The 14,134-nt window shown below is 39.0% G+C and overlaps 1 protein-coding gene across 1 annotated transcript in view; it reads right to left on the reverse strand.

Annotated features, from left to right (window-relative positions):
* LOC115197987 (exocyst complex component 4-like) overlaps positions 1-14,134 on the reverse strand; it is a 244,656-nt gene that overhangs the window by 228,792 nt on the left and 1,730 nt on the right. The window contains exons 2-3 of the mRNA XM_029759645.1: positions 12,701-12,890; positions 147-341 (exon numbers count right to left, since the gene is read on the reverse strand). Of these exons, the coding sequence (XP_029615505.1) occupies positions 147-341; positions 12,701-12,890 (385 nt within the window). The remainder of the gene's footprint in view (positions 1-146; positions 342-12,700; positions 12,891-14,134) is intronic.

A 14,134-nucleotide genomic window follows, 5' to 3' on the forward strand; every position in this document is an offset into this window, starting at 1 on the left:
GTTAATCATACGAATCCCATTCTCTCGCACGCACGCCCCACCATGGCCCCAAACATCAAACTTAACACACTTTCATACAAACCTTACCACATCCTCACCTACCACCCCACCTCCACATGCATACGCACTCACTCACTCAATCTTACCAGCATGTCGGTGGCATGCAGGTAGTGCTTGCTGGCCATGCAGGCCTCCAGTCTCTGTGGGACCTGCTTGATACTCTCGATCTCGTCCAGCAGGTTGAGGACGTGTTTATGCTCGATGCCTTCGATCCACAGCTTCCTCAGTTCATCCCTCTTGCAGTGGAGCAGCATCTTACAGGACAGCAGGTTCTCCTTCACCTGGGATACAATGGGACATCACACAGGTCAGACACCAGGGTGTTCATCAGGCGATAAAGGGGAAAAATGGACTGAAACAGGGACAGAGTACTTGGACTGTTGTAAAATGTTTTGCGTCGGTGTGCGCTAATGAATCAACCCCACCCCCAGGGTCAGACAGGTGAGGCACCAGGGTTGTGTTCATTAGGCACCAAACTAAAGAAAGTTGACTGAAACAGGGAGGGACTACTAATCAATAAGAAACTCTTTCATCTCTGCTGCAAAGCATTTTTAAACGTTTTCTGTTGTGTGCCCTAATGAACATGACCCATGGGTCCGTTCAGAGACAAGAGAGGCAAGCGTTTAGAATGTTAAGATAGAAATGTATTGCGCAGAACAGACGTGATTATTTGTCAGGTAGAATAGGGAGTTATGTCAGCTCTATTCATTACATTTCTATCTGGAAGGTTCTGAATAGTTTCATGGACACATGAACACTCTCCTTTCAGTTTCAAAGCTCAGAATCCTGCCTGAATCAATGGGCACTTAATGTGGCACAAAAGTACCATTTCACACAAGTCTTAGGAAACCTTTCTTGGTTCTCTTTGTAACAGTCTCACATACAGTTGAAGTCGGAAGTTTACATACAGCTTAGCCAAATACATTTAAACTCAGTTTTTCACAATTCCTGACATTTAATCCTAGTAAAAATTCCCTGTCTTAGGTCAGTTAGGATCACCACTTTATTTTAAGAATGTGAAATGTCAGAATAATAGTAGAGAGAATTATTTATTTCAGCTTGTATTTCTTTCATCACATTCCCAGTGTGTCAGAAGTTTACATACACTCAATTAGTATTTGGTAGCATTGACTTCAAATTGTTTAACTTGGGTCAAACGTTTTGGGAGACCACCCACAACAAGTTGGGTGAATTTTAGCCCATTCCTCCTGACAGAGCTGGTGTAACTGAGTCAGGCTTTTTCAGTTCTGCCCACACATTTTCTATTGGATTGAGGTCAGGGCTTTGTGATGGCCACTCCAATACCTTGACTTTGTTGTCCTTAAGCCATTTTGCCACAACTTTGGAAGTATGCTTGAGGTCATTGACCATTTGGAAGACCCATTTGCGACCAAGCTTTAACTTCCTGACTGAGGTCTTGAGATGTTGCCTCAATATATCCACATCATTTTCCATTCTCATCTATTTTGTGAAGTGCACCAGTCCCTCCTGCAGCAAAGCACCCCCACAACATGATGCTGCCACCCCTGTGCTTCACGGTTGGGATGATGTTCTTCGGCTTGCAAGCATCCCCCTTTTTCCTCCAAACATAACGATGGTCATTATGGCCAATATTTATATTTTTTGCTTCTTCAGACCAGAGGACATTTCTCCAAAAAGTACAATCTTTGTCCCCATGTGCAGTTGCAAACCGCAGTCTGGATTTTTTATGGCGGTTTTGGAGCAGTGGCTTCATCCTTGCTGAGCAGCCATTCAGGTTATGTCGATATAGGAATCGTTTTACTGTGGATATAGATACTTTTGTACCCGTTTCCTCCAGCATCTTCACTAGGTCCTTTGCTGCTGTTCTGGGATTGATTTGTACGTTTTGCACCAAAGTACGTTCATCTCTAGGAGACAGAACGTGTGTCCTTCCAGGGCTGTATGACGGCTGCGTGATCCCATGGTGTTTATACTTGCGTACTATCGTTTGTACAAATGAATGTAGTACCTTCAGGCATTTGGAAATTGCTCCTAAGGATGAACCAAACTTGTGGAGGTCTACAATTTGTTTTCTGAGGTCTTGGCTGATTTCTTTTGATTTTCCCATGATGTCAAGCAAAGAGGCACGGAGTTTGAATGATGTCAATTAGCCTATCGGAAGCTTCTTAAGTCAGGACATAATTTTCTGGAATTTTCCAAGCTGTTTAAAGGCACAGTCAACTTAGTATACTTAAACTTCTGACCCACTGGAATTGTGATACATTATTTCACTTATAATTCACTGTATGTAAACAATTGTTAGAAAATTGACTTGTGTCATGCACAAAGTAGATGTCCTAACTGACTTGCCAAAACTATAGTTTGTTAACAAGAAATTTGTGGAATGGTAGAAAAACGAGTTTTAATGACTCCAACCTAAGTGTATGTAAACTCGGGTGCACCTCGGCCACGCACAAGGTACTAAACAATATCATAATCACCATCGATAAAAGACAGTACTGTGCAGCCGTCTTCATCAACCTGGCCAAGGCTTTCGACTCTGTCAATCACCATATCTTTATCGGCAGACTCCGGACCTCTGGCAGTCTCTATGGGGGTACCACAGGGTTCAATTCTTGGGCCGACTCTTTTCTCTGTATATATCAACAATGTCGCTCTTGCTGCGGGTGATTCCCTGATCCACCTCTACGCAGGCGACACCATTCTGTATACATCTGGCCCTTCTTTGGACACTGTGTTAACAAACCTTCAAACAAACTTCAATGCCATACAACACTCCTTCGATGGCCTCCAACTGCTCTTAAACGCTAGTAAAACAAAAATGCATGCTTTTCAACCGCTCACTGCCCGCACCCGCCCGCACGACTAGCATCACTACTGGACGGTTCTGACTTAGAATATGTGGACAACTACAAATACCTAGGTTTCTGGCTAGACTGTAAACTCTCCTTCCAGACTCATATTAAACATCTCCAATCCAAAATTAAATCTAGAATCGGCTTCCTATTTTGCAACAAAGCCTCCTTCACTCATGTTGCCAAACATATCCTCGTAAAACTGACTATCCTACCGATCCTTGACTTGGGCGATGTCATTTACAAAATAGCTTCCAATACTCTACTCAGCAAACTGGATGCAGTCTATCACAGTGGGCAAAGAAATTCAAAAGGGGTGATGGTTTTAATTAACAGTAATTTTCATCCAAATGTGCAAATTGTCCAAACAGATTATCAAGGTAGATGGATTATTTTAAATATGTTATTGGACAATAAACAGATATTGCTTATTAACCTATACGGTCCGAATAATGATGATCCAAGCTTCTTTGAAAATATATATATAAGAATTTATCAACTCTACAAGCAACACTAGACTCTATTATTATGGTGGGAGATTTTAATACGGTCTTAATTACCTCTCTGGACCGGAAAGGAAATCACCCTCAGGCACTTAAGGAAATCATAAATGTCATGGATATATTGGAATTAGTGGATATACGGAGACTTAACCTCTCTTGGGTAGGGGGCAGTATTTTCACGGCCGGACGAAAAACGTACCCAAATTAAACGGCCTATACTCGGGCCCAGGAACTAGAATATGCATATTATTAGTAGATTTGGATAGAAAACACTCTGAAGTTTCTAAAACTGTTTGAATGATGTCTGTGAGTATAACATGACTCATATAGCAGGTAAAAACCTGAGAAAAATCTAACCAGGAAGTGGGAAATCTGGTGCTTGTAGTCCTTTCAAGTAATTGCCTATCGAACACACAGTGACCTAGGGTTCATTTTGCACTTCCTAAGGCTTCCACTGGATGTCAACAGTCTTTAGAAAGTTGTTTGAGGCGTCTATGGTGAACAGAGAGCGAACAGAGGAAGTTGGAAGTTGTTGACTCAGGAAAGCACAGTTAATTGGCGCACGTTCACGTGAGGGGTAGCTGTGTTCCAAAACGTTTTTCAAGACATTGGAATCGTCCGGTTGGAATATTATTGAAGTTCTAAGTTTAAAAGGCCCTAAAGATTGATGCTATACAACGTTTGACATGTTTGAACGAACGTAAATATAACTCTTTTTGACTTTTTGTCTTGACATTCTGGCCGCGCTTCCTACACTTGGAGTAGCTTACTGAAAGTGCAAACAACAAGGAGCTATTTGGACAAATTATGGACTTTATCGAACAAAAACATTTATTGTGGACCTGGGATTCCTGGAAGTGCCTTCTGATGAAGATCATCAAAGTTAAGTGAATATTTCTAATGCTATTTATGATTTTAGATGACTCCAAAATGGCGGGTATCTGTATTGCTTGATGTCTTTTTCTGAGCGCAGTACTCAGATTATTGCAAAGTGTGCTTTCCCCGTGAAGCTTTTTTTAAATCTGTCACAGCAGTTGCATAAAGGAGATGTTCATCTATAATTCTTTGAATAACAGTTTAATATTTTATGAACGTTTATGATGAGTATTTTTGTAAATTGTTGTGCTGATTCACCGGCAGTATTGGAGGCCAAATATTTTCTGAACAACACGCGGCAATGTAAAATGCTGTTTTGGGAAATAAATATGAACTTGATCGAACAAAAAATGCATGTATTGTGTAACATGATGTCCTAGGAGTGTCATCTGATGAAGATCGTCAAAGGGTAGTGCATAATTTTAGCTGGTTTTCTGGTTGTGACGCCTGTCCTTGCTAGGAAAATGGCTGTGTGGTTTTTCTTGTGTTGGAACTGTCCTAACATAATCTAACTTTATGCTTTTACCGTAAAGCCTTTTTGAAATCTGACAATGTGGTTACATTAAGGAGACGTGCATCTTTAAAATAGTGTAAAATAGTCGTATGTTTGAGAACTTTGAATTATGACATTTTGTGGTTTTGAATTTGGCGCTCTGATTTTTCACTGGCTGTTGAATAGTGTAAACCGTGGGTGGGGTAGCGTCCCACCTCCCCAAGAGAGGTTAAATACCCTGACCTAGTGAGATATACATGGCGGAGGCTTAATCAAGCTAGTCGTCTTGACTACTTTCTTATGCCATTCTCTCTGGCACCAAAAGTTCAAAAAGTGTTGATAGGGGACAGAATGCGGTCGGATCATCACATAATTGGCATATTTTTACTCTTACAGAATTTCCACGTGGGCGAGGATATTGGAAATTTAATCAAAGCCTACTAGATGATAAATTGTTTAGAACTAGGACAGAATAATTTATAACTGACTTTTTCAGACATAACATAGGTACAGCAGATCCCCTTATTGTATGGGACACTTTTAAGTGTGCCCTTACAGGCCATGCAATTCAGTACTCATCTATAAAACAAAAGCAATTTAGATCAAAAGAGTCCATATTAACAAAGGAAATTGAAGGACTAACATTACAGTTAGATAGCAATAGAAACAGTACCATAGAGGCACAGAATAAGTTAGAGGAAAAAAACAAAAAATTGAGGAACTTATTCAAGAAAGATCCAGTGTAATACATTATAAAAATAAAGCGAACTGAATGGAATATGGGGAAAAATGCACCAAATTATTTTTCAATCTTCAATATAGAAATGCTACCAAAAATGTTTTATTAAAACTTGTTACAAATGATGGAGTCACGCATGATTCACCAAATGATATTTTGAAAGAGGAAGTCAAGTACTTTAAGAATATGTTTGTTTCAGGCTCCTCCTTCTCCACTAACTGAAACTAATTGTATGGATTTTCTTCCTAATAATAATGTAAAATTAACATCTGTACAGAAAGACTCATGTGAAGGCCAAATTACAGAGGAGGAACTGCTTGATGCAATTGGGGCCTTTAAGGATGGGAAAACTCCAGGGCTGGATGGCATACCAGTGGAAGTATACAACACTTTTTTTGATATACTCAAAGGACCATTATTAGCGTGTTTTAACCACTCCTATATAAATGGTAGATTATCAGACACGCAACAAGAAGGTCTGATATCATTATTACTGAAACAGGACCCAAATGGTATATATAAAGATCCAGTCCATTTAAAAAATTGGAGACCTCAAAAATCCTAGCAAAATGCTTGGCGCATAGAATTAAAAAAGTATTGTCAGATATTATTCATCCTAATCAGACAGGTTTTTTACATGGACAATACATTGGAGATAATATAAGACAAGTACTGGAAACAATAGAATACTATGAAATATCGGGGACACCAGGCCTGGTTTTCATAGCTGATTTTGAAAAGGCTTTTGATAAAGTACAACTGGAGTTTATATATAAAATGCCTAGAATATTTCCATTTTGTGGAATCTCTTATAAAATGGGTTAAAGTTATGTATAGTAACCCTAAGTGGAAAATAGTAAATAATGGCTACATCTCTGAAAGTTTTAACTTCTTTATGATAGGGGGCAGTATTTTCACGGCCGGATAAAATACGTACCCGATTTAATCTGGTTACTACTCCTGCCCAGAAACTAGAATATGCATATAATTAGTAGATTTGGATAGAAAACACTCTAAAGTTTCTAAAACTGTTTGAATGGTGTCTGTGAGTATAACAGAACTCATATGGCAGGCCAAAACCTGAGAAGATTCCATACAGGAAGTGCCCTGTCTGACAATTTGTTGTCCTTCTGTTGCATCTCTATCGACATTACAGCATCTGTGCTGTAACGTGACACTTTCTAAGGCTTCCATTGGCTCTCTAAAGCCGCCAGAAAGTGGAATGGGGTGTCTGCGGTCTCTGGGCAAAGTATAGGAGCAGAGTTTGTAAGTGGTCAGCCTGGGGACAGTGAGACTGGAGATGCGCAGTCACGAGAACTCGGCATGTTTTTCTTTCAGTCTTTGAATGAATACAACGTTGCCGGGTTGGAATATTATCGCTATTTTACGTGAAAAATAGCATAAAAATTGATTTTAAATAGTGTTTGACATGCTTCTAAGTACGGTAATGGAATATTTAGACATTTTTTGTCACGAAATGCGCTCGCGCGTTACCCTTCAGATAGTGACCTGAACGCACGAACAAAACGGAGGTATTTGGATATAACTATGGATTATTTGGAACCAAAACAACATTTGTTGTTGAAGTAGAAGTCCTGATAGTGCATTCTGACGAAGAACAGCAAAGGTAATCCAATTTTTCTAATAGTAATTCTGAGTTTAGGTGACCCCAAAGTTGGCGGATGTCAAAATAGCTTGCTGTGATGGTCAGTGCTATGTACTCAGAATATAGCAAAATGTGCTTTCACCGAAAAGCTATTTTAAAATCGGACATAGTGATTGCATAAAGGAGTTCTGTATCTATAATTCTTAAAATAATTGTTATGTATTTTGTCAACGTTTATCATGAGTAATTTAGTAAATTCACCGGACGTTTGCGGTGGGTATGCTAGTTCTGAACATCACATGCTAATGTAAAAAGCTGTTTTTTGATATAAATATGAACTTGATTGAACAAAACATGCATGTATTGTATAACATAATGTCCTAGGAGTGTCATCTGATGAAGATCATCAAAGGTTAGTGCTGCATTTAGCTGTGGTTTGGGTTTATGTGACATATATGCTTGCTTGGAAAATGGCTGTGTGATTATTTGTGTCTCTGTACTCTCCTAACATAATCTAATGTTTTGCTTTCGCTGTAAAGCCTTTTTGAAATCGGACAATGTGGTTAGATTAACGAGAGTCTTATCTTTAAAATGGTGTAAAATAGTTGATTGTTTGAGAAAATTGAATTGTGGTATTTTAGTTGGTTTTGTGCCGTGCGATGCCATTGGCTATTGGCTAGGGGTTCCGCCTGTCCTCAACAGGTTAAACTATCTAGAGGAGTAAAATTAGGTTGTCCACGATCGGCATATTTATTTGTTATTGCCATCGAAATGTTAGCTGTTAAGATTAGATCAAACAATAATATTTAGAGATTCAAAATCCGTGGCTTAAAAACTAAGGTGTCATTGTATGCCGATGATTCATGTTCTTTTAAAACCACAATTAGAGTCTCTCCACGGCCTCATAGAAGATCTGGATACTTGTGCTATCCTCTCTGGATTAAAACCAAATAATTAAGTGTACTATATTATATATTGGATCACAAAAAAATGCACATTTTACATTACCATGTAGTTTACCAATTAAATGGTCTGATGGAGATGTGGACATACTCGGTATACAAATCCCAAAAGAAAGAAATGATCACACTCCAATACATTTTTATAGAAAGTTATCAAAAATAGATAGGTATTTTCCTTTCCATGGTAGCAAGATCTTGTCTATTTGTGGAAAAATCACCCTGATTAACTCTTTAGTCATATCACAGTTTACCTATTTGCTTATTGTTTTGCCAACACCTAGTGACTTGCTTTTTAAATTCTATGAACATAAAATATTCAATTGTATTTGGAACAGCAAGCCAGATAAAATTAAAAGGGCCTATTTATATAACGAATATGAATTCGGAGGGCAGAAATGATTACATATTAAAGCATTAGACCTCTCACTAAAGGCATCAGTCATACCAAAGTTATATTTAAATCCAAACTGGTTTTCTAGTAAATTGGTACGAATGTCTCATCCTATGTTCAAGAAGGGCCTTTTTCCCTTTATTCAGATTACACCTGCCCACTTTCGGTTGTTTGAAAAGGAAATAATCTCCAAAATATCTTTATTTTTTAAACAAGCCTTAGAAAGTTGGTTGCAATTTCAGTTTAAACCACAGAACAAATAATACAACAAATATTGCAGTTAAATTCAAATATAGTAATTGATTAAAAAAATAAAAATAAAAAAAATCGGTATTTTTCAAAGAAATTTTTAAAAAAGGTATAATTTTAGTGAATGATATTATAAATAGGACTGGTGGAGTGATGTCACACATGCAGCTAACACAGACATATGGAAATGTCTGCTCTACCCAAAATTACAACCAATTAATTGCAGCATTACCACAAAAATGGAAGAGGCAAGTAGAAGTGGAAAAAAGTAAGGAACTTGTATGTCGGCCCTGTATTAAAGAACATAAATGGTTAAAGAAAAGTGTGATAAATAAAAACATATACCAATTTCATTTAAGGACCAAAAAACTGACAGCTGTGCCATATAAATTGCAAAATAGTTGGGAAGAGATTTTCGATGTACCCATTCCATGGCACATGGTTTATGAATTGATACGCAAAACGCCGGATTCAAAACTTCGACTTTTTCAATTTAAATTACTATACAAAATTCTTGCAACTAATAGAATGTTATATATATGGGGGATACAATCTTCCCAGCTCTGCAGATTCTGCTGTGCGGAGGCAGAGTCATTCGATCATTTATTTTGGTATTGTCCATATGTAGCTTGTTTTTGGTCACAGGTCCAGGAATGGCTGAAGAATTCCAACATTTGCCTAGAATTAACGCTGCAGATAGCAATACTGGGTGTTTTGAAAAGCCATAGTCAATCAATCAATAATATAATAATTATTTTAGCAAAAATGTTTATTTTTAATTTACAATCTGTAGAAGCTATGAGAATAGAAAGGTTAAATTGTTTTGTTTAGCATCATAGCACAGTTGAAAAATATATGGCAAATAAAAACCCGAAATGGATGATGTTGAGAGATTAGATGGGAGGAGTTGAATGGAGCTGAAGGGTGGGACTAATAACAAGATAAACATTGTAAAACATACAGGGTCTGTAAAATGTATATAGGTTCAGAACTTTTGTGAAATAGCACAGTTACAAATAGAAATCAAACTGGATGGACATCAGAAATAGAGGAAGGACTAAAAACAAACAAAAAATAACTTTTGTAAAATAGACTGTGTCTGTAAAATGTGTATACGATTAATAAATTGAAGGTAAAAGCCGAACTGTTTATTAGTTTACTCCAATTGGGGGATCCGTGGTAGAGTTTGCAGGGAATAATAACAAAGGTATATTCTTTAAAAAAGTATGTATGTCTATATAGTGGGAGAAAAAAGTATTTGATCCCCTGCTGATTTTGTACGTTTGCCCACTGACAAAGAAATGATCAGTCTATAATTTTAATGGTAGGTTTATTTGAACAGAATAACAACAAAAAAATCCAGAAAAACACATGTCAAAAATGTTATAAATTGATTTGCATTTTAATGAGGGAAATAAGTATTTGACCCCCTGTCAATCAGAAAGATTTCTGGCTCCCAGGTGTCTTTTATACAGGTAATGAGCTGAGATTAGGAGCACACTCTTAAAGGGAGTGCTCCTAATCTCAGCTTGTTACCTGTAAAAAAGACACCTGTCCACAGAAGCAATCAATCAATCAATCAGATTCAAAACTCTCCACCATGGCCAAGACCAAAGAGCTCTCCAAGGATGTCAGGGACAAGATTGTAGACCTACACAAGTCTGGAATGGGCTAAAAGACCATCGCCAAGCAGCTTGGTGAGAAGGTGACAACATTTGGTGTGATTATTCGCAGATGGAAGAAACACAAAAGAACTGTCAATATCCCTCGGCCTTGGGCTCCATGCAAGATCTCACCTCGTGGAGTTGCAATGAACATGAGAACGGTGAGGAATCAGCCCAGAACTACACGGGAGGATCTTGTCAATGATCTCAAGGCAACTGGGACCATAGTCACCACGAAGACAATTGGTAACACACTACGCCGTGAAGGGCTGAAATCCTGCAGCGCCCGCAAGGTCCCCCTGCTCAAGAATACATATACATGCCCGTCTGAAGTTTGACAGTGAACATCTGAATGACTCAGAGGACAACTGGGTGAAAGTGTTGTGGTCAGATGAGACCAAAATGGAGCTCTTTGGCATCAACTCAACTCGCCGTGTTTGGAAGAGGAGGTGGAAACATTATGCTTTGGGGGTGTTTTTCTGCTAAGGGGACAGGACAACTTCACCGCATCAAAGGGACGATGGACGGGGCCATGTACCGTCAAATCTTGGGTGAGAACCTCCTTCCCTCAGCCAGGGCATTAAAAATGGGTCGTGGATGGGCATTCCAGAATGACAATGACCCAAAACACACGGCCAAGGCAACAAAGGAGTGGCTCAAGAAGAAGCACATTAAGGTCCTGGAGTGGCCTAGCCAGTCTCCAGACCTTAATCCCATAGAAAATCTGTGGAGGGAGCTGAAGGTTCAAGTTGCCAAACGTCAGCCTCGAAACCTTAATGACTTGGAGAAGATCTGCAAAGAGGAGTGGGACAAAATCCCTCCTGAGATGTGTGCAAACCTGGTGGCCAACTACAAGAAACGTCTGACCTCTGTGATTGCCAACAAGGGTTTTGCCACCAAGTACTAAGTCATGTTTTGCAGAGGGGTCAAATACTTATTTCCCTCATTAAAATGCAAATCAATTTATAACATTTTTTACATGCGTTTTTCTGGATATTTTTGTTGTTATTCTGTCTCTCACTGTTCAAATAAACCTACCATTAAAATTATAGACTGATCATTTCTTCGTAAGTGGGCAAACGTACAAAATCAGCAGGGGATCAAATACTTTTTTCCCCCACTGTATAGGTATGTGTATGTATATATGTGTATATGTACGCATGCGTGTAGATAGATAGATAGATAGATGATAGATAGATAGATAGATAGATAGATAGATAGATAGATAGATAGATAGATAGATAGATAGATAGATAGATAGATAGATTTACCAAAAAAATATAAGGGGGATTGGAAATGATGCAGACAATTACATTGATGGAAGCAATATTCTTTCCGCAATATTAAGCTGTTACGCCGCCTTTCCTTCCAGTTCTCTGCTGCCAATGACTGGTACGAATTGCAAAAATCGCTGAAGCTGGAGACTTATATTTCCGTCACTAACTTTAAACATCAGCTATCTGAGCAGCTAACCGATCGCTGCAGCTGTACATAGCCCATCTATAAATAGCCCACCCAATCTACCTACCTCATCCCCAAATTGTTTTAATTTACTTTTCCGCTCTTTTGCACACCATCATCTGCTCATCTTTCACTCCAGTATTAATTTGCTAAACTGTAATTACTTTGCTACTATGGCCTATTTATTGCCTTACCTCCTCACGCCATTTGCACACAGTGTATATAGACTTTCTTTTTTTCTATTGTGTTATTGACTGTACGCTTGTTAATTCCATGTGTAACTCTGTGTTGTTGTTTGTGTCGCACTGCTTTGCTTTATCTTGGCCAGGTCGCAGTTGTAAATGAGAACTTGTTCTCAACTAGCTTACCTGGTTAATTAAATAAAAGGTGAAATACAAAAATAAAAACTTCCGACTTCAACTGTACATCCAGACACACAGCCTGGAGAGATGGGAATGACATCACGCTGTTGTGGAACACTGGCGGACTATCCCAGAGGCTCTAACAGTGACGCAGGTGTCAGAGCCACACACACACACACACACACACACACACACACACACACACAGGAACTCTAGAGAAATCAGCCAGGCCCTCACACTGCCTGCTACTAATGTCCTTGATGTACAACTCCCTGGGACCATCACTCTGCCTTCACACTGTTATTCACAGGCCATGCACATGTTCTGAATGGTTTGTTGCAAATGTTTTTACTTTTAAACTCTGCGTTGTGGGAAAGGGCTCGTAAGTAAGCAATTCACAGTAAGGTCTACACTTGATGTATTCGGCACATCAGGTGACAAATTAAAATCAATTTGATTGATTTGATTTGAAACATTGTGTGTGTGTTCCCTCTCACCCCTTTGATCTTGTTACGGGAGCTGGTGATTCTCTCTGTGATGCTCTGGTAGGTCCGGATGGCGGTGGTCAGCTCAGCGTAGTGTTGGACGATCTGCTCATCCAGGTCCCGGTCGCACTTCTCAAACGCCTCCTCCAGGCGGCCCTTCTCTGTCTCTCTGTCCTGCTTGTCATCGCTGCTGGACAGGGTCCTACACAGACACAGGGGGAAGCAGGCCAAGGCTCATCAGTTGTCTGTCAAGGTGTCACCTTGTGGTCCTTTTTGTAATCTTGTGTAGGCCTAACTTCTAGTTAATCATTTTGTCTAGTCATTAGATCTGGGTAAAATACAGGCAGCAAGTAGCCTAGCGGTTAGAGCGTTGGGCCAGTAAGCGAAAGGTCACCGATTTGAATTCCCGAGCTGACAAGGTGAAAAATATGTTGAGCAAGGCACTTAACCCTAATTGGTCCAGGGTCGCCGTTGATAATGACAGACCATGGCCGTGACCCCACTCTCCGAGGACGTCTATACAACCCAAAAAACACATTTCCAATTCGCACATGAGTATTAATACACACTTGTACATGTGTGAAATAGGACAAATATAAGCACCCACCAAATTATTATTATTAAAAATTGGCTATGTCAAATATTTCCAGTTAGGGGCCTAATTGGGCTGAGCTTGATTTCATTTTTCTAGTACAAAATGCAACCGATGGAATAGTCCTAGAAGAGCAAACTCCGACCAAAATCAAGTGTGCACTTCAAATATTTCAAACACATTTGACTCAGGCACCTCTAGTAAACATATGCATCCCTTTCACACGTATGTTGCGATCTTCCAGAAGTCAGTCATTACCCTACCCCAGGATATTCAACTATATTCTTACAGATGTAAAAAAACGTAATTACAGGGGTGCCGGACATTTTCCACATGTGATTATTCTTCAGAAGAACTGTATAAAAAAGCAATGCACACACACCAATAAAGCACTTTTCTTCAAATTAAATGTTGCTAAAAGTAATTAGAAAAGAAGTAGAAGGTGCTCAACCAATGTGAATCAAGGTGCAACCCAAAAAAATATTATTATTGAAAAGGAAAAGGCACAACACTCGCTCACCTATTAAAAGGTTCTTAAAAAGTAACTTGGGTATTTTAGAATCTGAAAACTAAGCAACACAAAGATATGTCAAATCAGGTAATGCCAAATTCCAGTCTGTAGGAAGTATGCTTTGAATGAATTTCCCTCAGTCATTAGGTGTTTTTTTTGTCACACTGCCTGTAACGAGTCAATGTGAGCATCAGAAAGGGAAAGGTGTTTGTGTTCCTGAGAGTCATAGTGTACGTGTTCCTGAGAGTCGTAGCTTTCAGGAATGGGTTCATAATATTTTGTAGCTTAAACCATTCAAACGCTGGAGTCAAATTCATATGAAGAAAAAAATGTCATAAAATCA

The sequence above is a fragment of the Salmo trutta genome, chromosome 8, assembly GCF_901001165.1.
Source record: "Salmo trutta chromosome 8, fSalTru1.1, whole genome shotgun sequence".
Taxonomy (NCBI): domain Eukaryota; kingdom Metazoa; phylum Chordata; class Actinopteri; order Salmoniformes; family Salmonidae; genus Salmo; species Salmo trutta.